Below are 25,224 nucleotides of genomic sequence, written 5' to 3' on the forward strand. Positions count from 1 at the left end.
CCAGGCCAAGGATGTCTAATGCATCTTTCCCTACAATAGAGATACATGTGGCCACTAGATAGATAGGCTAAATCTTTAGGTCAGGGCACCTCAACCCTGAGCACTATTTGGAAGGGCACTGCCAACATCTGCATCTATGACTTTCTCTTTGGTATTCCTCCTCTGCTGAGTTTCAATTCAAAATAATACATTCTTTTTTTTTTGAGATGGAGTCTCGCTCCATCGCCCAGGCTAGAGTGCAGTGGCACGATCTCAGCTCACTGCAACCTCTGCCTCCTGGGTTCATGCCATTCTCCTGCCTCAGCCTCCCGAGTAGCTGGGACTACAGGTACCCGCTACCACACCCGACTAATTTTTTTGTATTTTTAGTAGAGATGGGGTTTCACTGTGTTAGCCAGGATAGTCTAAATCTCCTGACCTTGTGATCTGCCTGCCTCAGCCTCCCAAAGTGCTGGAACTACAGGCGTGAGCCGCTGTGCCTGGCCCAAAATAGTACATTCTTATTTTAGATATGTTCATATCTTGACTTAGGTCTCAAAGTGTTAAAGATCTCAGAGACTGTCATTCATTCATTCAACAAATATTTGTTGAGATCCTATTATGTACCACACACTGATCTGGGCAGGAGGATACAGTAGGGAACAACAGACAAAATCCCTGGTTCCCATGAGGCTTACATTCCCTTTCTTTATTTTTTCTGTCACTCTGCCTCTTTAAGATGACTTTGCGCTATGGGCTAATTTGATAGGTTAATTCTCTGAGGCAACCAAATTTCTCATTTGTGACCATATATTTGCCATTAGGTACTGTTTATAATTACAAAAAACAGGTGATATCTTCTATTAAGGTTTTTGAAAAGTTCAACAGGTGATTACTCTGTTGGACTTCACAAGCAAAAAGTGAATTTCCAAATCATCTTTATCTTGCTTGACATACCAGAGTGGTGTATTTTCACCAAGAATGGAGAGCCTTGTGTTCTTCTCAGGGTTATCCCCATTGAAAGTGCTTTAAATGAAAATGTGAGGGAACTGGAAAGGAACATAGGACTAAGAGTTGGTACATGTGTTCCAGAGTCTGCCTCAGCTAATACCCAGCTACAGATCAGGCAAGCCAACCGAGCTCTCCATGTCTCCTATCTTCATCTTTAAAATGACAGGGTTTGCCTAAATCACAAAGGAAACAACAGCTGGGAAATATTATGATTCCCGCTGGTAATAGGAGCCAAACCTTATTCATCTCAATCTTTCTTTCAGGGCCTTGGGCCATGCCCCACACATCCTGGCTACTTCATAACACCACTTCATCAAACACTGAACCTGTAACACTAGTGTGACAGCTGAAGTCACTGATATTCCAGATAAGATATTAAAATTTTTTTGTTGTTTAGCTATGGAATCCTTTCCTCACCTAAATGGATGAATCTGAGTCTGCTCTGATGAAGAAGAGGAAAGGGATGCCAGAAGGGGTCCTGTCAACCCTCCTCCCCACTTCCACTCCAGCTTCAAAGAGGGCTCTGTAGAACAAGCACATCTAATTGGCATGTCTAGAGAAGCACATAGACCAAATTTTAAACATGGCCACTGGTTCTGAAGGGAAACAGGAGATTTAAGAGGATTGTAATATGATTTTTTAAATTAAAAAATATAAAAGTGTCATGCAGAGGAATTTACTTCTGGCTGTTAGTTATTTGGGGGCTGAAAGACTCTCTAACCCCTTGCTAAGCTGTCTGATACCTTCATTAGTCATTGTCCACCTCCTGTTTAGCTGTGTTCTCTGGTTAAACCTCCCTTTTCAGAATCTCACATCTGCCATTCTGGTCCTGACCTCTTCTACCTACCAGACTAACACCCTCCAAAATGAACTTCATCAGCCTCCCCATCTGCTCTGCCTCCCCTGTACCTGCCCAATGCCTTGGCTATCATCCTCAACTACCTGCTTATCTTTCTCATTCACCAAATTTTTCCATTTCTCTTCCAGAAATACTTCCGATTCTGACACCTCTGTCACCCTATTAACTGATACACTTAGGGATTTCTTCATGTTTTGCCTGGGCTATTGCATTAGCCTCCTAACTGAAATTCACACTTCTATTAATTATTATAGCAGCTATCATTTATTAGTGTTTGCTATATATTCAATGCTTTGCTAAGAGTTATACATATATTATCTCATTCAATCCTCCCAATCTAATTGGGTATTCTTATTGCCAACGTACAGCTATGAAAACCGAGGCACAGAGAAATTTAAATTACTTGCAAATGGTCACACAAGTAAGTGGCTTAAAGTCTATTTGACATTTTAAGTCTCTCTCCCATCTCATTCTCTCTCCACACTGCTGCCAGAGGCAGCTTTCTAAAACACAGGTCTAATGATTTCATGATAAAGTCCAAACCCCTATCTTGGCATTAAGGTCTTCACAATATATCCACAATGTGACCTGTCAGCTCCAACACTACTACGCCTACCACAGATAAGTTCACATAATTGCCTACCAAGTCCAGGCTATTGGGCAATTATAACATCTTCCCGAAGTGCCATCCTTCCTTTTATCTGCCCGGTAAACTCTTGTCCAGCTCTCAAAACCCTGTTTATATTTTTTATTTTAAGTTCTGGGATACATGTCCAGAATGTGAAGGTTTGTTACATAGGTATACATGTGCCATGGTTCAAAACCCTGTTTAAATGTCAATTCCTAGATGAGTTTTCATCAGTTTCCAAAGGTAAGCCTGGTAGTTCCCTCCTCTGCAATCCTATAGCATTTTATTCAGTATCTTTGTCATAGAAAAAAAAAAACATAAAGCACTAAAATTTATCACAAGTGTATTTGTCACATTGTAACAACAACAAAAAAAGTTCCTGAATGACACAGATCACAATATACTAATCAGAATATCCTCTCAATGTACTTTGCCAGGTACCTGGCTCAGAGTTGGTACTCAATTAATGCTTATCAAATGAAATGTTCTTGCTGTCTCCATTTTTCTCAACAACATTCATGTTTCTTCCCAAAGCAATCTGGCCCTGTCTCAATTATGCTGCTAAAACTCCTGTCCTGAAAACTACCAATGCATATGGGAATTAGGGGTAGCAGTTGATATTTGCCTTGAAAAGGATAAAAGAAGCACAGGATGTTTCACTATTAATTAGTTCAGGTTTAGTTATAAAAGTACATTTGGGGTTAGAATATGTTGCTTTGCATCTATTTTGTATTAGTCAACACCTGGCTGTGATAATATTTTAGTTCCTAAATATCACTCATCTTTGTAACCCTCAGCAATAAAGCAGTTGAACCAATAATGATCATTTTCTCTGCTTCACTGGATGGGTCTTAGGAGGAAATAAGCCAGTGAGTGGGAGGCCAGCCCCTCTGATGCAAGGGAAGAGGTGCCAGCAAGCTGCTTGTTCTGCCCTAATGGACTAGAGTCGGGGTAGGGCTGAGCTGAAAATGGTTGCACATCTTTCCTGCCTAGGGGTAATCTTAGAACCATACCTGCCCCCCTCAACAACCACTGAACAGAAGCTAAGTCAGAGGGCTCACTTCCACAGCATCCACTCTGAGTCCCAGCAAATGGGAAGGGAGAATGCCTGATGTCCTGGAAAACCCTGCCTTGTGACCAGGGGCTGGAAATCAGGAGGACACATTTTCACTTTATTCAATAAGAAGTCTTAAAAACTTACTAGTCTGGCTCATTGTGTTTATTGTGCTCACTGTGTTCATCTTAAGAGATGTCTGCAGCAGCCAATAACTCTTAATTGCCAGCCTCTACTGCAAGACTGCAGCGCCTGAAAGCTATACATCCCTTCCTTCTTCCAGCAAGTTCCAGACCTCCCCTTTCTCCTGGCTGCTCCTTTCTCTGGCTTCTCCTCTACCTCCTTAATGATTCCTCCTCCACCACCAGCCCCATAAATAGTATTCAGCGGGAAACGATTCTGTCCCTCATTAAGGTAATTGGCAGTGTTTTCTTAAACAAGATGACTTCCAAATCTCTGGGCATTTCAGCTCAAATGGGGAATAGCCCATTGGCACTCCTCTTTGATTGTCCCCAAGGACCTCAAAATGAGAGGGTCTCAAACTAAACATTTTCATCTTTCTCCATCCTGCTAAAATCTATATTCTGCCTTACCTAATTTAATGAACTGCCATTCTTTCATTAATTGGTCCCCTCCTCCCCACTTGAAGCTAATCAATGAGCAAATCCTTGCTGACTCTACCTCTGGAGTAGCTCTGAAATCCATTCCTTCTCTCCACTGCTTTAGTCAGGGCCTTACCCTGTAACATGTTCTCCCTGCTTGAAGTCTCTTTATTTACACTTGTCTTATGGCTACTGACACTTGGTATCTAGACTGGTAATCTACTCATTTGTGATTTCTCCATACTAGACTATAACTTCCTTGGATAGAGAAACCTTGCCTCTCTTTTTTGTCCTATTATCCTTGTGACAATACTGTGCTTTACACACAGTAAGTGCTTAATAAATAGACTTTGGCAATAGAGAACAGATTATCTTAAAGTGACTGCCCTTGTTCTTCCAAAGAGCAGATCATTAGATAATTAAATATTTACCCTAACTTCTTCTGGCCCAATTAACAATGTTATATATACACACAGACTACGTACACAGATACAGGCACACACTGTATGCCCTTAGATACCTTTAAGTCAATCTTTTAGCAAACACAAAGAGAGGCTCAATCTCCCAAATAATTAAAACATAAATTGGGCCGTATTTTTGTTCCTGGTCTTCCGTGAGGAAAATGACACAATGCTTAGTAGCAAATGAGAAATTATTTTGCAAATCTATATCCTCAAAATGCCACCAAACATGGGTCATGCATCCTGCTTTCTTGCATTTTGATCCTATTGCTATGACTTAGTGTGGTAATTATATTACAAAGCTATTATTCGATGAAATGAAAATGGCAAAACAATTTAAATGCTTGTCTAAAAAGACTCTGTTAGAATGCAATTATGAGTGAAATTACAATGGCAAAATAAATGAAATGCAAGTCTGGAAGGCACAGTTATGAAAGCATTAAAATGCTCCTGTTGGGGACTCACAACACTGAGTGAAACTATACACTCCTGGGGACATATTTTTAATTCACTAAAGCAGGCAACATTTATGGGCAGATGAGAATATCTGTGCTCCAATTGTTCTGCAGCATTATCTACACTTCCAAATGCCACATGGGGGTGGGTAACATCACCAGGGTTTCTGGGTTTGGAGGATAGTTTGATAAGAGAACCGTATGTCATACTGTGCTTTCATACAGCACCAGGAAGATAAAGGCATAGGGCAAGTTGGGCTTAGATTTTTCTGTAGTGTTTCCAGTATAAATGGTGGGATCATAACATTAAAATATTTTTTATTCTAAATTTAAGCTGGCAATTATTAAATATTTGTGTGAGTATATTTCTAAGGGTCTATCTTCTTTACACATTCTGCTGACATATTCCTTTAGCAAAATCTGAATACATATTTTGATGTCTAGGCTTACATTTGGATATACTTGCTCACCAAAAGAAAAAAAACAAAAATGATATACAGTGCTAGATACAAAACCAGTCTGCTGAGATGATCAATTTGACAAATGACCAAGGACCCTCCTCTGAAGCGTGGTGATGTCTGCATTTGATAGTGGAACACACAAATGAGTGTACCAGTGAAATATGCACAATATGCTCCTGACTCCCACCCCTTCAACCTACACAATCTACTTTCATGGATCCATTTATTTTAGCTAAGCATAAAGAAACAAATACTAGGAGTGGGTCATATAAAAGAAACAAGTGTTAAAGGAATAAAAAGATGTATATCATTTTCTCATTCATGATTATCTCTCTTGTGTTGTCACAGAACAAATTAGGATATGGCATTTAATTTTAATCACCCAGGAAATTTCTCAGCCTCAATGATAATAACATTACTTAATAAAGTTACTAGGTTTCAAGAATTGTATACTTTTGTTTTTGAAGCTTTAGTTTTAAAGAAGTCCCTTGGAAACATAGATACTAAGTATTCTTTCTTTCATAGACTCTGAAACACGTAAAGATTTAATATGCACATAAACATGTTCTCTGAGGCAGGATTTGCAAAAGCAGTTTGAAAATCCTCCTGATTTTATATCCCAAGTGTTTGCTGTGGATCCTTAAACTGCTGAGGGGAGATTTCACTGCATGCTTGCTTCTTGCCTACTTATTTTCCCTCGTACAAACTCGGAGAGTGTTAACTATAGCTTTGTAAAAATATAAACCTGAGTCCATGGTAACTTCAAAACAAAAATCAAATCTGCTGTATAGATATTTTATAGAGAGGTTATATTATTTTTAACACACACATTTAAATATTTATATGATTTAAAATAATATAAAGAAATGAAGTTTTTCTAGTTTGGGCACAAAGTTACACAGCTTGAAAAAGATTAAAAATCACCTATAGAAAATTATACGAATAAGGCTAGTTGAAAATCTAAGCAAACATACACATAGATAATAGAAAAAATTAAAGTTATCAGGGTCCTAAAATATTTAAACTACTGTATTACACATAAAAATTGACATTTGAAATCACATTTGTCAGAGTTTTACAGAACTAATCTCTGTATTTAGAAAAGTGTTAAATATAACAGCATTATTAACTTCCAAGAGAGTAGCTTTGGAATTTAATAAAGGAGAAACCAATGCAACTATGATAAAAATATAAGTTAAAACATACTCTAACTTACTTTGAAATGCATAAAAATAAATTGGGTTGATGGAGAGATGATAAAGAAAATATAGTAAATGTTAACTACAGAATCTAGGTGGTGGGTATACACAGGTGTTCACTGTACAATTATTTTGATTCTTTTGTATGCTTAAAGTTTTTTGTAATAAAAAATTTGTTAGAAAAAATGCAGTACTCTAGATGAAAAGTATTTATTCTCTATGTTGATAACTGTGCTTAACAAATAAGCCAGTTTCAGAGTTGGCCTCACTGACACCACACACTCACCTAGCCATCCAGATCCTGAATTTGGGATGCAGAGGTCTGTCTCAGCACTGGGTAACACGAAGCCAACGACAAACACCTCTACACCGTCTGCCATAAGAGCCATGCCCAGGACGAAGAAAAGGGCCCACTGAAAACGACCATGACCGCATTCTTGGATTATCAGCTCATACTGCTGGGCTAACTCTTCCTCGTCAGCTCTCCTTTCTGATTCCAGCTCCCGCCGGTCCTTGTACTCATCGCCCTTGGGCTGCCCCACTGACACGATGCTGTCCTTCGCTTGGTTCATACTGGGGATGCCCTGATACTCCCCCTCGTAGATCTCATCATCTTCATCATGCCCCTCAGTGGCTTCACTTGAGCCTTCGTCATCGTTGGCCTCACCATTATAGGTTTCTCCAGCCGGGTAGTAGTCATCATCATCTTCTTCATCTTGGAACCGACTGTAGGACCTCTGGGTGTATTCATCCTGGGCTCGGTCCACAGCTTGATTCACCTTCTTTACTGTTTGTTTCTTCACCTCTCTGGCAATGTCCTTGGCACCCTTCATCAGTGAAGTCCTATCCTTGTAAGAGTCTTCCATCTTATCTCAACTGATGGCCAATGAGAAGATGGGAAATTTTCACAGCCTCCTTTCAGTGGTTCAGCTCTGACAGCATCATCCACTTTGGGTTCAAAACAGAACTGCGAAAGAAGAAATAGAGGAGATACTTATTATTCCTTTCTATATATATATTTTTTACCGTCTATTTCTTGACCTCTTTTCAGTGTCCCACAAACTACAACACAGAATTAGTTTTTCCTTTTTTTTTTTTTTTGATCTCACTGTATATACATGTACACCCTAGGCTGCTTCTCTGCTTAAGTGTGAGCATCACTTGGAGTATTTAGGGTTTTCGCTGCTATTATTATTGTTTTATTTTAAGGAATTCTATCCCCAGGGTAACAGTACACAGGAATTCCCCTGAGAATAAAACAGAGCATCTTGCATCTTTAAAAGCACGCCCAACACATTTTGAAATGCTACAAGCATATACCTTGATTGAGAAAAATAGTATTGCTCACAGACACGTACAAATATTGCAAAGACAAACCAGAGTATTAGAAGAATCCTACTGGGCCTATTTCCTCACATTGAAAAGCAAGCAGCCCCATATACAATTGCTATCAATCAAACTATAGCTATATTTGTAAAGTTGAATTTCTCCCCTACTTAACATTGTGTTTCCTTCCAACAAATGGTAACAGAGACTCACATGGCACCCCAAACTGGCAAGGAGTATATTCCCATAGCATAGTGTCATATCCACAGGATTGTCAGAGTTCATCAAATGATTTTATGGCTGCATTTGATATTGAATTAGAACATATGGCTTGTTTGGTGGGAGTCTGCCCTTTCAGAAACTACCCCCAGGCCTTCAGGGACAGGTAAGCTCCATGCCATGTCCCTTCACAACCCCATTTCTATTTTCTTCATCTCTGGATACCCAGTACGCACACACACTCTCTCTCTCTCCCTCTCTCCCTCTCACATCCTCCCACCTGCCACTCTGGTTAGCTGCTGTTTTGGTAGTAAAGTCTGGACCTTCCAGGACCTGTTATTTGGTTTTCTTTTTCACTGATAGTCCCCTCATGCCTTGGTTCCTTAAATTCAGGCTGACCTCAAGGTAACTTATATTCCATTTGTCCACTCAGCTGCCTCTTCTGGTGGCTCATGTGAGTCACTGACAGGTTCATCCTTGTACACAGATGATAACAGAGGTTAAAAAAGTCTTTCTCCCCCATCATTAACTCCCCAAGCCTTAAGCTATGGCAGCATTCCAAACATTGATTTATATAATCGTCATTTCTACTTTTTCATTTTGTACCTAGTTTAAAATATTTAAAGTAGCTATTACTAACATACATTTAATTACTCCTCCAAATGCCACAATCAAACCCAGCAATAAAGACAAACAGATGTTTGTTTATAAATGGACCATGCTTCGTTCCCACTGAATACCTACAAATGCCCAGTAGGCAAAACAGGAGTATGGTTCTCACAGGCTGCGTTTTGGAAAATGATAAAATGAAATTAAAATAAATATATGATTGCAAGGTTTTTAACCAAATGTTTTAGTAAATGATTTTTCTGTTTGTTCTCCCCCAGCTCTTCCTTTTTTTTTTTTTTTTTTTAGAACTGAGAGGAAGAGAAAGGGAGGAAGAGAGACATGGGAAAATCCATGAGAACAGTAAGAAAAAATGGAAAGGTGGTGAGAAGGGAGGCTGAGGATGGGGTGCTCAGAAACTCAAGAAGTCAGGGAAAAGGGGCAGAGAGGACAATGATGAAGTTGAGAGACATTTCCTACTTTAAAAATTAACAGAAAATCAGAATATTTCACACAATAAATAAAATAAACTGCCATCCTATCCATCGAACGGATGACCACATCAGACACTGCATATCAGCTGCTTCCTGTACATAATCAGCTCCAGAAACACCATTAAGTGAGTTCCAAATCCCGGTTAGTTGAAAGCAGAGTCTGAATGACCCTACGGCACTACCCCAGTGCCTTTCATAATGGAAAGCTTCTGCCATAGCTGTTTCCAAGAAATTGTATATCAACTGACTGCATTTGGCTTTTTTGCTTTTGTCCTCAGCCACAGGTATCCTTACCACATGCTTTACAGGGTTTTCATCCCTAAAGAGGTCCTTGTATAGGAGCCACCTCTGTAAGAGGCAAGAGGTATGATATCTTAAATGTCATAGTTATGGCTGGAAAAGTGGACAGTTCTAACCCCCTAAGTAGTCTAAGCACTTGAGCAATGAGAAATAAAATACAATAAGAATTTTACAATTAAATATTCCAATTTTGAAAAAATTCTTGCAGAAATCTTAGTTTTAATTCCAGGACAAAACAAAGGATGTGCACATATAAGTTCTCTTTTTGTCTTTCAAGATTTCTCATCCCCCAAATCGAAGCTCAGGTAAGTTCCTTGAGGGAAGAGACTTGTTCTTTAGTTTGTAGTCTTACTAAAGCAAAGAAGATTTTTCTGTGCTCTTTCATAAACAAGAAATATGAATACTTATTCAAAAATGCTATATAAAATTAGATGTTTGCAGATATTGCCATTGGGGTTAGCTGGTGAAGGGTACAGGGGTCTCTCTGAATCATTCCTTACAACTGCATGTGAATCTACAGTGATTTCAAAATACGGAGTTAAACCAAAACCCCAAGTTTGTACTATCCTTATAAAGCCATCTTGGAATATGTGCAGGATGATTGGCTGGGGGCAGACTGTTCAGGGGCAGAGTTATAATTCTATGGCTATTATCTCCCTCTGGTAAATGGAAAAATGTGAAGAGCTTGGCTCATTCCAGATATTGCCAGGAAAATGGCAGATTTGTATCTACATGGGAAGGTTATGCTTGAATTAAAGCAGCACTTCTCAAGGGTGGGGCTTACACACCAGGTGTGGCCTATAAGAAGGTCCGCAAGCAACTGTTTATAGCATCATCAATATTTTCTTTTGTTTCTCGAATCGATTATGGAGTTATGCCACATAATATATGTCAGACTTTGTTTCAATGAAAAACAAAACAAACCACCTTGATTTGGTGTTTACTATATGTGAGGCATTGTGCTAAAAACTTCCTGTACATCGTTTTATTCTTTTATTTAATCTTTACTTCAATCCTACAAAATAGACATTATAGTCTTCCATTTTACAGATGAAAAATTAAGGCTTAGAGAGATTAGCCCAAAGTCACAAAGCTTGTTAGAGGAGATGCCGGACTCAAGCTCAAATGTGTCTGACCCCAAAGCCTTACCCCTTATCTTCATCTGCCTCACCCAGTGGTCTCACTGAGGTCTTATTAAATGCAGTGGCCTTCTTCCTAGTCATTCCAGTATTCCAGTAACTTTTTTTCGTACACTAAAATTGTTTTATAACCGCTTCTCTAAATTGTCTTCTACATTCTGAAGTAAAGAGAATTGTTGTGAGACCTTTAATCAGTGACGAGCTTTATATGGGTAATAATTTTAAAATGTGGTCTTGTTTGTTCCAATAAACTACCCTAGGATGGTGGCTGTACTTCAAAAGATAATGTAACCCTGTTAAATAAGACATCAGTGGGCCAGGACGGCAGGAAAGTAGGCAAAGCAATGAAACTCTAACAACCTCTAAGTACATGATGCTCCTCGTTTACTCAAGTCAGTTTCCTTCTCCACGAAATAAGGGTAATAATAACCACCTTCCAGTGTTGTGAGAATTAAATGAGTTGTTTACACCGGTTTTAGGACAGAATCTGACATATATTCAGTGGTTTCAATTCAGTTTCCCCAGGAACAGACCTAGCCATAAGGAGTCAGCTGCAAATCATTTATTAAAGAGTAAGGGAGTCAGGGAGCAGGGCGGGAGGGAGCGATGGAAGCAGGGCAGCAATTTTAGGTATTCTACCATGCAGCAAGCTTCAGGAAGAACTCTGGAGTATAAATTACGCCTCGGAATTTTTCCCCCACTCGGATAAAGGTGCTGGGCTTTCATAACCCCATGCCAACTGTTGGCTGAGGGGTCCTGGGGGCAATGGTGGAATGTAGGAGCTTCCTGTTCTCTGCACCAAAAGGCAAGGTAGTTCCAGTAGCCTGAAGGCAATCCTCTGAAGGTGCTGGCCGAGGAAAGCAAAGGCACACTGAAGCCAAATGGGGAGAGCACAGAGATGATGAAAGGGGTCCAGGGACCCAGGGCATTAACAGTACCTCCTGTAAAAGCATTTGATAAATATTTGTTTAGATGCCCTACTCATCATGCTAAGCTGCAGGATACATAGCCGATTGAAAACTGCATTTATAGAAGCGGCTGTTAAACCAAACAACGTTCACAGCAAAGTGAATCTGATATAGTCAATGACATGCACAATCATTGTGTGTGATATTTTGCACAAATATGTAAAATATAAAGAATAATTATACACATGAGCATTATTCTGGCAAAACACAGTCTTTCTTCTTTTTGCTCCTTTGATGGTTCATGACAAACACACATATCCAATACCACTACATACTATTTTAAAACTTTCCTACACAAGCTCCCACCCTACACAACCCCCAACACACAGATGTTTCTCTTGTTGTTTCCCCACACCGCCCAAACATGCAGTCTTCCCTTTGCTTTACTCCTCATCACCACCATCAATCAAAAGATCTTGGATAGCTCCTCCTCCCGCAAATGTTCTAGAATCTTCTGGATGCTGGGAGAGTCCATTCTTCTAACAATTGTATTTATGCAGCTTTAAAACCATTGTGCGCTGATAGAGTAATGATAGCAATAATAATGGCTAATCCGTTATGTCAGCCATGTGCCACGCACTTCAGATGCATTATCACACAATAATGCTCACAAACATTGTATGGGGTAGGTACTTTTAAAAATGCCCACTTCACAGATAAGAAAACTGAAACCTGCCCAGTAACAATGCAACCCTATGCAATGCTACTCCAGAGCCCAACCACATACCCACTACATCTGCCACGTTTTTGTGGAAATGGGAGCCTGTGATGGAAATAGGGATCTGAAACAGCATGGGTGTGTAGAAGGCAGCCCCCATGCCAGTAGACTCGGGCTCTTCTAAAGTACTTGCAGATATGTAGTGTGCTGGGATTGGGCAGAGGGGCTCATAACATCCCTCTTCCTCTCTTAAGCTTGGATCTAGAAGAGACATTCAACACAGAAGACAAATGGTGAACTACCTGCCAGCTGACTGGACAACTGTGTCCAACTTTATCCCTGATGCCACACTTCCCTCCCAAGTCAGGCATGCTGGGCTACACAGGACTCCTTCTGGAGTGGGGTGGGGTTGAGAGGGGAGCTTTCCAAGAAGTTTCCACACTGAGCACATCTTTGAGATGAAGAAATAGAAACTGACCCATCATCCCAGCCTGTCCAAATCCCTGACATTAAGTGTTTATTATTTAAAGACACCTCTTGCCCTCCAACCCTGTAAACTACCTGTATGCCTACATTCTCATTCTTTAAGGTGCAGTTCAAAAATCACGGTTCAAAAATCACCTATTTCATGAAACGATTTCCTTTCTTTATTGCTTAGCCTAATCACATCTTGCAAGTTAAGTGTAGCTGGTTTCCTCCCGGCATTCAATCACATTTTCCATTATGCTCATCAATACATGTGATGGCCTTCCCTATTAGAGTGTAACTTTCCTGAAAACAGGAAACTAGTAAAAAGAAACACCATAAAGTAATGTTATTGGGTTTTTTGTTTGTTTTTTGAGACAGGGCTTCACTCTCCCACCCAGGCAGCAGTGGCGTGATCATGACTCACTGCAGCCTCAGCTTCCCAAGCTCAAGCGACCCTCCCACCTCAGCCTCCCGAGTAGCTGGGACTACAGGTGTGCACCACCATGCCAGGCTAACATTTTATTTTTTGTAGAGATGAAGTCTTTTTATGTTTCCAAGGCTGGTCTAGAACTTCTGTGCTCAAGCAGTCCTCCTACCTCAGCCTCCCAAAGTGCTGGGATTACAGGTGTGAGCCACTGCACCTGGCCTTAATGTTATTAAATGAGGACTCAAGCACCATAAGGGGTCAACTCTTAGTTCCTCCACTTTCTTTATCAGGCAGTTGTCTGGATCAGTAGTCCCCCAAGGTGCAATCTGCACCTTGTGGTCCTATAAAGTGCTCTGACTTTATATGACTTTATATGCTCTCACACTTACTTCATGTGGAGTATGAGTAGGAGGGTTACAGTACAAAGCCTGTTATAAGGAACCTTGCTTAAATTTGTTACCCAATCATTTCCTAACTTTCCTAATAACAGAATTCCCCACCCTCAGCATGACACCAGTGAGCAGTTCTCATTATACATTTTATGGAAATACTGTATTAAGATGAACACTAAAATCCTTTAAATTGTAATGTCTCTATTATAAAATACCATAACACTAATTAGAACTAATTGAAAGAAGCAGGATAAAAGGCAGAAAATCTACATTAAAATAATATTTCTAAAATAAAATACAGTATTTCTTTCAAGTGTATCAAAAACTGAAACTAAGTTTTCCAAATGTAATTGCTTATGATTTTTAAACAGACTTGCTATAAAAATAGAAAGTATTTAGCATATCTGTGTATTTTTAAAGCAATAAGTCATTCAAAGAGCCTGGAAATTTTAATTTTAAGTATATTAACGTTCATTTTTATGCAATTTTGACACAGTTAATTTGCTCTATGAAGAATAGATCTCATAAACCAGGGTAAAGACCTCAGCAGTTGTCCAAATCTCTACAAACCCCAGATTAGTGAAATCTAAAGGCCTCACACAAATGGCAAACCTGTTTGCATATATAAACTTTTGTGAAGGTCCCAGAAATATCCTCAAGTGAGTCAAAGTGGGCACTATCCTTCTTTGAAGAAATACTTGAATTCAATTTAGTACAGAATCTTTCTTTCTGATTACAAAACCAAAGCATGCTTATTTTAAAAAGAACTGGACCAATGCATACCAATTTGGATGGCTACTAGCAAAAATCAACAAAAAACAAACAAAATCACAAAATAACAAGTGTTGGCAAGGATATGGAGCCATGTGCACTGTTGGTGGGAATATGAAATAGTACAGCCTCTGTGAAAAATAGTGTGGCAGTTCCTAAAAACATAAAAATAGAATTACCATATAATCTAGGAATTCCACCTCTAGGTATAGACGCAAAAGAATGGAGAGCAGATTTTGGAGAAGATATTTATACATCTATGATCCTAACAGTGTTATTAACAGTAGCTTAATCAAGGAAGCAACCCATTGGCCCATTGACCAATGAATGGATAGGCAAAATGTGGTATACACAGACAATGGAATGTTATTCAGCCTTAAAAAGAAGGAAATTCTGAAACATGCTATAATATGGGTGAATCTTGAGGATACTATGCTAAATGAAATAAGCCAGCCACAAAAAGACAAATACTATATGATTCTATTTATATGAGATCCTTAGACCAGTCAAAATAATAGAGACAGGACATAGAATGGTGGTTGCCAGGATCTGGGAGAAGTGGGGAATGGGGAGTTTTCATTTGATGGATACGGAGTTTCAGTTTTACAAGATGAACAGAGTGATGGAGATGAATGGTAGTGTTGGTTGCACAACATTATGAACATATTCAATAGCACTGACTGTACACTTAAAAATGGTTAAGTGGTAAATTTTATGTGATGTGTATTTTATCACAATAAAATTGGGGGAAAGTAATAAGTTAAAAATCCAGGAAGTCATAAACAAGAAAATAAAAAACATTTGTATTTCTGCCACCCAGAGATGCCCACTCTTGGCAATCAGCAATTTTATTTCCAATATTTAGACTATGCAGATGCATGAGCATATAATGAATTTAGACCATATCATACATTTGGAGTTGAAGTCTATTGTCTCTAACTATTTGGGAGTGAATTTTCTCATTTGTTGGGTTAGTGACTATCTCAAATAGGACAGGACTTTATCACAAGTTTAGTAATTCTTGGCTGTGAGCATATGTTCCATAGTAGTGGTTCTCAAAGTCTGGTCTGAGGATTCCCAGAAAACTCCAAAGACTATTCAAGAAACCTGTGATGTCAAAACAATTTTCCTAACAATAGAAATGTTATTTGACATGAAGCGTTGATGAACTTTGTCAAAGGCCTTTTCTGCATCCATTGAGATAATCATGTGGTTTTTGTCTTTGGTTCTGTTCATATGCTGGATTACATTTATTGATTTGTGTATATTGAAACAGGCTTGTATCCCAGGGATGAAGCCCACGTGATCACGGTGGATAACCTTTTTGATGTGCTGCTGGATTCGGTTTGCCAGTATTTTATTGAGGATTTTTGCATCAATGTTCATCAAGGATATTGGTCTAAAATTCTCTTTTTTGGTTGTGTCTCTGCCAGGCTTTGGTATCAGGATGATGCTGGCCTTATCAAATGAGTTAAGGAGGATTCCCTCTTTTTCTATTGATTGGAATAATTTCAGAAGAAATGGTGCCAGTTCCTCCTTTTACCTCTGGTAGAATTCAGCTGTGAATCCATCTGGTCCTGGACTCTTTTTGGTTGGTAAGCTATTGATTATTGCCACAATTTCAGAGCCTGTTATTGGTCTATTCAGAGATTCAACTTCTTCCTGGTTTAGTCTTGGGAGAGTGTATGTGTCGACGAATTTATCCATTTCTTCTAGATTTTCTAGTTTATTTGCGTAGAGGTGTTTGTAGTATTCTCTGATGGTAGTTTGTATTTCTGTGGGATCGGTGGTGATATCCCCTTTATCATTTTTTATTGCATCTATTTGATTCTTCTCTCTTTTTTTCTTTATTGGTCTTGCTAGCGTTCTATCAATTTTGCTGATCCTTTCAAAAAACCAGCTCCTGGATTCATTAATTTTTTGAAGGGTTTTTTTGTATTTCCTTCAGTTCTGCTCTGATTTTAGTTATTTCTTGCCTTCTGCTAGCTTTTGAATGTGTTTGCTCTTGCTTTTCTAGTTCTTTTAATTGTGATGTTAGGGTGTCAATTTTGGATCTTTCCTCCTTTCTCTTGTGGGCATTTAGTGCTATAAATTTCCCTCTACACACTGCTTTGAATGTGTCCCAGAGATTCTGGTATGTTGTGTCTTTGTTCTCATTGGTTTCACAGAACATCTTTATTTCTGCCTTCATTTCGTTATGTACCCAGTAGTCATTCAGGAGCAGGTTGTTCAGTTTCCATGTAGTTGAGCGGTTTTGAGTGAGTTTCTTATAAATTAGGTATTGATGGGATGTATCTCAAAATAATAAGAGCTATTTATGACAAACCCACAGCCAATATCATACTGAATGGGCAAAACCTGGAAGCATTCCCTTTGAAAACTGGCACAAGACAGGGATGCCCTCTCTCACCACTCCTATTCAACATAGTGTTGGAAGTTCTGGCCAGGGCAATCAGGCAGGAGAAGGAAATAAAGGGTATTCAATTAGGAAAAGAGGAAGTCAAATTGTCCCTGTTTGCAGATGACATGATTGTATATCTAGAAAACCCCATCGTCTCAGCCCAAAATCTCCTTAAGCTGATAAGCAACTTCGGCAAAGTCTCAGGATACAAAATCAATGTACAAAAATTACAAGCATTCTTATACACCAATAACAGACAAACAGAGAGCCAAATCATGAGTGAACTCCCATTCACAGTTGCTTCAAAGAGAATAAAATACCTAGGAATCCAACTTACAAGGGATGTGAAGGACCTCTTCAAGGAGAACTACAAACCACTGCTCAAGGAAATAAAAGAGGATACAAACAAATGGAAGAACATTCCATGCTCATGGGTAGGAAGAATCAATATCGTGAAAATGGCCATACTGCCCAAGGTAATTTATAGATTCAATGCCATCCCCATCAAGCTACCAATGTCTTTCTTCACAGAATTGGAAAAAAAACTACTTTAAAGTTCATATGGAACCAAAAAAGAGCCTGCATCGCCAAGTCAATCCTAAGCCAAAAGAACAAAGCTGGAGGCATCACACTACCTGACTTCAAACTGTACTACAAGGCTACAGAAACCAAAACAGCATGGTACTGGTACCAAAATAGAGATATAGATCAATGGAACAGAACAGAGCCCTCAGAAATAACGCCGCATATCTACAACTATCTGATCTTTGACAAACCTGAGAAAAACAAGCAATGGGGAAAGGATTCCCTATTTAATAAATGGTGCTGGGAAAACTGGCTAGCCATGTGTAGAAAGCTGAAACTGGATTCCTTCCTTACACCTTATACAAAAATTAATTCAAGATGGATTAAAGACTTACATGTTAGACCTGAAACCATAAAAACCCTAGAAGAAAACCTAGGCATTACCATTCAGGACATAGGCATGGGCAAGGACTTCATGTCTAAAACACCAAAAGCAATGGCAACAAAAGCCAAAATTGACAAATGGGATCTAATTAGACTAAAGAGCTTCTGCACAGCAAAAGAAACTACCATCAGAATGAACAGGCAACCTATGGGATGGGAGAAAATTTTTGCAACCTACTCATCTGACAAAGGGCTAATATCCAGAATCTACAATGAACTCAAACAAAGTTACAAGAAAAAAACAAACAACCCCATCAAAAAGTGGGCAAAGGATATGAACAGACACTTCTCAAAAGAAGACATTTATGCAGCCAAAAAACACATGAAAAAATGCTCACCATCACTGGCCATCAGAGAAATGCAAATCAAAACCACAATGAGATACCATCTCACACCAGTTAGAATGGCGATCATTAAAAAGTCAGGAAACAACAGGTGCTGGAGAGGATGTGGAGAAATAGGAACACTTTTACACTGTTGGTGGGACTGTAAACTAGTTCAACCATTGTGGAAGTCAGTGTGGCGATTCCTCAGGGATCTAGAACTAGAAATACCATTTGACCCAGCCATCCCATTACTGGGTATATACCCAAAGGACTATAAATCATGCTGCTATAAAGACACATGCACACGTATGTTTATTGTGGCACTATTCACAATAGCAAAGACTTGGAACCAACCCAAATGTCCAACAATGATAGACTGGATTAAGAAAATGTGGCACATATACACCATGGAATACTATGCAGCCATAAAAAATGATGAGTTCATGTCCTTTGTAGGGACATGGATGAAATTGGAAATCAACATTCTCAGTAAACTATCACAAGGACAAAAAACCAAACACCACATGTTCTCACTCATAGATGGGAATTGAACAATGAGAACACATGGACACAGGAAGGGGAACATCACACACTGGGGACTGTTGTGGGATGGGGGGAGGCGGGGAGGGATAGCATCAGGAGATATACCTAACGCTAAATGACGAGTTAATGGGTGCAGCACACCAGCATGGCACATGTATACATATGTAACTAACCTGCACATTGTGCACATGTACCCTAAAACTTAAAGTATAATAATAATAATAATAAAAGAAAAAAATAAAAAAAGAACAATTTTCAAAGCAAAAAACAAAACAAAACAAAATCTTTGATGCGTAGCTGAAAAAAAAAAGAAATGTTATTTGACTTTTTCACTCTTATTTTTCATAAGTATATAGTCACATTTGCGAGATGCTACATGATATACAATTATATCACTTCTCTGATGATTTATGAAATGTGTGCTCGTAGATTCTTTTTAAAATTTTTTGACACATTATAATTGTACACATTTATGGAGTACAATGTTGTCTTTTGATACATGTATACATTGTATAAGGATCAAAGCAGAATTGTTAGCATTCCATCACCTCATGCACTTAATATTTCTTTGTCATTAAAACATTCAAAAACCTCTCCTTTAGCTTTTTGAAATATACAATACCTTACTGTGCTTGTAGATTCTTGTGTTTAAGGAAGGTTCTCAGTTTTAGTTTCTACTATGGTAAATATCAATAGATATTACCCATAAAATAAAATCTCTTTCATCGTTAATAATTTTTAAGAGTGAAAAATGGGTTGTGAGACCAGACCAAAAAATTCAGAACAGCTCTTCAATAGGAATGTTTGCCTGCTTGGACCCTACATTGTGGAGCTTCCCCATAAGGCTGTTTTTTTTTTGTTTGTTTTTGTTTTGTTTTTGTTTTCCCATAGGGTTTTGAGTTTGCCTCTGCCAGAGCCCCATGGGGTCACAAACTTCTCAATTAGTTTTTCTGTCGGTGGCTCAATTCTGGATTTCCACATTATACAGAAATACTGGCAGGCTCAGGGTTTCCGTTTCAGGTGGGTGATATTTCCTACCTCTCTTTATGCAGGGCAGTTGTGGACTGTCCCTTCTTCCAGGTAGGAATGGGCAGTATGGCTCCCAGCTTGCCTTCTGACTATGTTTATGTCCTGGTCATAACTTGGAATGTGCAGTGTCAGCTCCCACACACTGCTATATCTTCCTTTTCCACTTCTGGCATCTGAGATGTTTTTCTTCTTTCTTTTGAAGTCAGTCATTTGTTATCCAACAGTACTTTGAAATATCCTCCACACATGTGCAATAGGGTGCAGGGTGGGAAAGAGGGGGTTTAGCATGTGCTTCAGCCACCATCTTGACCCAGAGGTTGACATGTTTATAACCTGCTTTAATCACACACTTTATATTGAAAATGTCCTCATGCTTTAAAATATTCTTCTACCATTTTTTTCCTGTGGTACACCATAATTCATTTAACCTGTCTTCTGTCATTGGGCATGTAGGCTGTTTATATCACCTTAGTGTTATTAATATGTGGTGATGCATACCCATATGGGAAGTCTTACTCAGATTTCCTGAGGTCAAAAGGAGCACATAGTTTTGATGTCTTTTCTTTTCTTTTTAAGACAGGGTCTCGCTTTGTTGCCCAGGCTGGAGTACAGTGGCACGATCTTGGCTCACCACAACCTCTGCCTCCTGGGTTCAAGCGATTCTTGTGCCTCAGCCTCCTGAGTAGCTGGGAATACAGGCATGTGCCACCATGCCTGGCTAACTTTTGGTATTTTTAGTAGAGAGAGCGTTTCGCCATGTTGGCCAGGCTGGTCTCGAACTCCTGTCCTCAAGTGATCCACCTACCTCAGCCTCCCAAAGTGCTGGGATTACAGGCGTGAGCCACTGTACCCAGCCAGTTTTGATGTTTTTTTATATATAATATCATACTGCCCCTCAGAAAGGTTGTGACAATTTATAATTCCAGAAGCATGTAGAAAAGCCCCTATTTCCTTAGATTCTCACCTATACTGGAAAATATCAGTTGAGATCAGTTTAAAAAAAAGGTGTTTTATCATTTTTAGATACATTTGATTATTGGTGAAGTTGAACATGTCTTTTCTTGTGAAATCTTTTATCCTTTTCCCATTTTTGTATTGAGGTTTGTAGTAGATTGAACAGTGACCTCCAGAAAGATACCCTAACCTCCAGAACCTGTGAATGTGACCTTATATGGAAAAAGATATAAATATGTTAAGGATTGTGAGATGAAATAATCATAGATTATTCAGGTGGGCCCTATATCCAATGACATGCATCCTTATAACAGACAGAAGACAGAAGACACAGAGACAAAAGGAGAAGACCATGTGAAGATGGAGGCAGAAATTAGAGTTACACAGCCACAGGCTGAGGAGCACCTGGAGTCCCCAGAAGCTAGAAGAGCAAGGAGGGAGTCTCCTTAGAGAGAGTGCAGCTCTGCTCACATCTTAGTTTGGGACTCTGGCCTCCAGAACTGATAGAGAATAAATTTCTACATTTTAAGTCATCCAGTTTGTGGTAAATTGTTAGGCAGCCACAGAAAATTAATACAAGATCCTTTTCTTGTTGAATTTTAAGAGCTCTTCATATAGGAAGGATATAAACTCTTTGGTTATATATGTTGTAAATTGTTTCTCAGATGGCCTTATGCACAGTGTTTTTCACTGTGAAAAGCTATTAAACAATTTTTATATAGTCTATTTTAAGGTTTCTTTGTTCATGTTTTCTGCTTTGTTGTAAGTTTATTAAGGCCCTCCTGAACTTCCAAAACATTCACCTATATTCGTTCTAATTAACTTTAGTTTTATTGTTTAATGTTTAGTTCTGGAACTTTTTTGTTATATGAGGAAGGGATTTTTTTAAAAATAAATAACCGAATATCTCAGGAATAGTTATTAAAATGCCCATTTTATAAGAGAAAAAATTCCTGCATGTATTAGTATCTGTTCAGTTTTTTATTCTTCTGTTGCCTTTATACCATTTAGCTTTAATTTTTGTCACTTTGTTACATGTTTTAATCTCAGTGCATGTATCCTCCATGCTTCATCTTCTGCAAGTATTTATTGATTATTCTCATCTCCTTTTTCCTCCAAATAAACTTTAGAATTGCTTAGCTACTTTTCAAAGAAAAATTTCATTAGGATTTTGCTAAGTTTATAAATTAATTGCAGAAGTGAGTCATCTTATTTAGAAAGACATCTATTATTCAAGCTTTCTTTTATGTAACTCAGTGAAGTTTAGATGTTTTCTTCTTACAGTGCCAGTTATTTAATGAACAAGATACATACCTATATATAGAAAACATATATTTAAACATTTTAAAATTCATTTTATATTTGCATATAGTTTTCTCAAAACCATGATATATAATTGGCCACAAACTAGTTTCTGCCAGATCCATTGGTTGGGTCAGGAAACGTGCTGTCTCCTGCAGTAAAACATCAGGATTCATGGGGATCAACTCACTGAATTCCATTTGTGGAACAGAGTGGATACACTACAAATAAGGGACAGACTTGCTTAAGGATAATTCAGAAAGACAGGGCTCTAAACCATGCTGACAGTCCTGCCTCACTTTTCCTCTCCATATCCTTCTGTAGATCTGGACCCATCTTAGGTAAAGTAGGTACAGGAGCAACTTTGCAAGAAGAACTGGCAAGCGCACCCAGAATGTCTTCATTCGAGCCCAGGAGGAGTGCAATACTCCTGGATTCCTGTCCCTAAGTAGTTACCAAGATCTCATAGCTCTTTGGGGGAAAGAAGATGCCCAAGGAGCATCAAAACAACCTGCATTATGAAGCATAATCAGCTACAACACTGTCGTATGTAATTCCTGCTCTTAAGTAACAGTGAGACATTCTCTTCCATCCAATGGCCAAAGGCATTCTGGCAGATGGTTTTCCCTGCATTAAACAGGCACCACCAGACTTGAAAGGGACCATCTGTGAATGTGGTAATGACCACTCAAAGTCAATGTGGTCAGTTCTGCCTCTTTCACTGGAACTTATGTGAGGGAAACTCAAAGAGAAACAAAGCCAGGACCTGAATTCCTTCCCAGAAGGCGAGGCTTAGGGAAGGCGGTGGGGACAGGGAAGAGCAGAAGGCAGAGGGGGGACTTCCCTCAACAATTCTGCTTCCCTCTCCTGGGTTTAAAAGGTCCAATCACTCATTCATGAAGTATTTATTCTGCACTTGTGATGTGGCAGGAACTCTTCTGGGAGCTAAAAGTCAGAGACTGAACAAAACACACAAAGTCCCTGATTGTAGGAAGCTTGCTTTCTTGAGGCAAGACAGATAGCAAAACAAAGAAATGCAACTCCATGTAGTGGTGAGTGCCACAGATAAAAATAAGGCAGGGTAAGGGGTTAGAGCAGCTCTGTCCCGTAGAACATTCACAATGGTGGAAATTCTGTATCTGACTGTCCAATAAAAATACAGTAATTTAAATTCAAATGACCACACATGGCTAGAACCTACGCTATTGGATGGTGCAGGGTTATAGGGTGTGGGAGGTACTGCTCTTCTAGGAAGAGTGGCCAAGGTAGGAGACTGAGCAGAGGAAATTTAAAGAGAAGCCCAATTAAGGCTAGGGCATAGGCCATGCTGCTCCCCAGAGGCTCAGAGCTTTCCTGACATGGAAGACACCAAGAGTAAAGGGGCTCAGGCAGAGAATGGCAATGAGGCCAAGTGGCTGAGCAGAGCCAGGGAGAGGGGGTCAAGGAAAGTGGCTGGGACATATCACCCAGGACTTTTGAGAGCCACAGTAAGGGCCTTGGGATTTCTAAGAAAGATGGGTTTAGAGTAGGGGGAGGTGACAAGATCTAGAAGAATGTACCCTAGTGGAGCAAAAAACAAGAAGTTCTTTTAAAATCCTGTTTACCTAGATATTGGCAATGCCTCCTTTTCTTTTACTAGATCTCATTATCCCTGCTCTTTCACATTTGTTATCCTTTTTATTCCGACTACGATCACCTTATAATGAGCATGGCATCTTTGAAAATAGGTAGCATTTATTAAATCTCATTAAAGAAAGGTTTGAGGAAGGAGGACAGTCAGAGCGAAAGTTCAGCAGTGCAGACAGAGCAGTCAAAGAGAAAAATCCAGCTCTTCATTGTACCTGGTAGGTGCTTGATACGTATCTACGATCAGCTACCCTTCTTCACCTCCACATTCACTCAGTCTCTCACCAGAGCCATTACAAAATAAGACTAGTTTCCCTTTCCCCTGTACGCCTATCACTAAAAGTAGAAGGAAAAGACAATCTATAAATTAGATATTCCTATCTTGCATATTTAAAACTTGGCTATAGAGCCAAATACTGGTGTCAAGCAATTACTTAGACTCAAAGTTGGAAAACTAAAAGCAGTCACGCCATTCATATACTACCTCAGTGGGACCAACGCGTGATTGTTCCTAAATTTATACAGAAACTCTACAACATCCCTTGAGTAAACAGGTATCCCAGACATATTAAAATGACCCAATTTAACAGACATAAACAGTGAGTTTGTTTATGAGTCAGACACATACTTGGGCTCCCATACTGCCTTTAGCACTTACTAGCTTTGTGACATTAAAATGGGAAATAACAGTGCTGTTGTTAAGATGAAATAACATCAAAAAGGCAAATCATGGTACGTGGTACCCATTCAGTAAATGCTAGTTTACTTGAATTTAAAAAGAATAAAAGAATGTAATTTATAAATATAATTCATCAGTCAGCAGTGATAATACTGGCAATTTCCTATTTTGAAAGGAAACATGATTGTTAAACCTAAGTTGGTCAAGCCTTTCCCTAGCCGGCGAGCACAGGCTGGGAGCCATGAAGCCACAGCACACTATTTCAGAAAAGGCTCACCCCCAGTGTTTACAGCTGTTGCTGAGCTACACACCCTGGGGTTTAGCCCACAAAAGAAAGCTCAAAGAATGTCTACTTGTCTGCCTGTCTTTTCTGAGGGAATCAGGGCAATGTGATTAACATACTTGCAGAGTTTTAATGCAATTTAAAAGCATAGCCAGATTGATCAAGTCGGCCTCATTCCTATTACACTGATAACAGCAAAACACATTTTCCTGGACCTCAGGAAACTCTCACAGATGTCAACAAGAGGAGGAAACAGAGCCCCCAGAGCTTGCACGGTTCTCCCTTTACTGGCTAGAAATGTTGTATTTTCTCTTTCTACTTTGTGTTTTACTTAGTAAATATTTCATTTTGCAAGGTTCTTAGGGTGGTGGCTATAAAAAGCAGCCGCCTTTGTTTATTCAGCCCTTCCTGAACACCATGATAAAATCCACTCCCATGGCATTATTCCCATGGTGATGGGGGATGGGGAGGGATGCTGTACTCATTGTTTCCCTTGCTTGTGGCCTCTAGAAGGGAGGCATCAGGGACTTACTGAACACCTCCACCGGTGCTCTGTAGCTAAATGGGAGCACAGCTTTGAGACCAAGGTGTTTCAGTGGTGCACAAGTCCCCACAGAGCCATCTGCAAAGCATGA

At 39.3% G+C, this 25,224-nt stretch overlaps 1 protein-coding gene across 1 annotated transcript in view; it reads right to left on the reverse strand.

The window, feature by feature from the left end:
* Positions 1–25,224, reverse strand: part of SV2C (synaptic vesicle glycoprotein 2C) — a 245,001-nt gene that overhangs the window by 182,976 nt on the left and 36,801 nt on the right. The window contains exon 2 of the mRNA XM_526889.8: positions 6,996–7,676. Coding sequence (XP_526889.2) covers positions 6,996–7,575 — 580 coding nt within the window. The 5' untranslated portion in view covers positions 7,576–7,676. The remainder of the gene's footprint in view (positions 1–6,995; positions 7,677–25,224) is intronic.

Source organism: Pan troglodytes, chromosome 4 (genome assembly GCF_028858775.2).
Source record: "Pan troglodytes isolate AG18354 chromosome 4, NHGRI_mPanTro3-v2.0_pri, whole genome shotgun sequence".
Lineage (NCBI taxonomy): Eukaryota > Metazoa > Chordata > Mammalia > Primates > Hominidae > Pan > Pan troglodytes.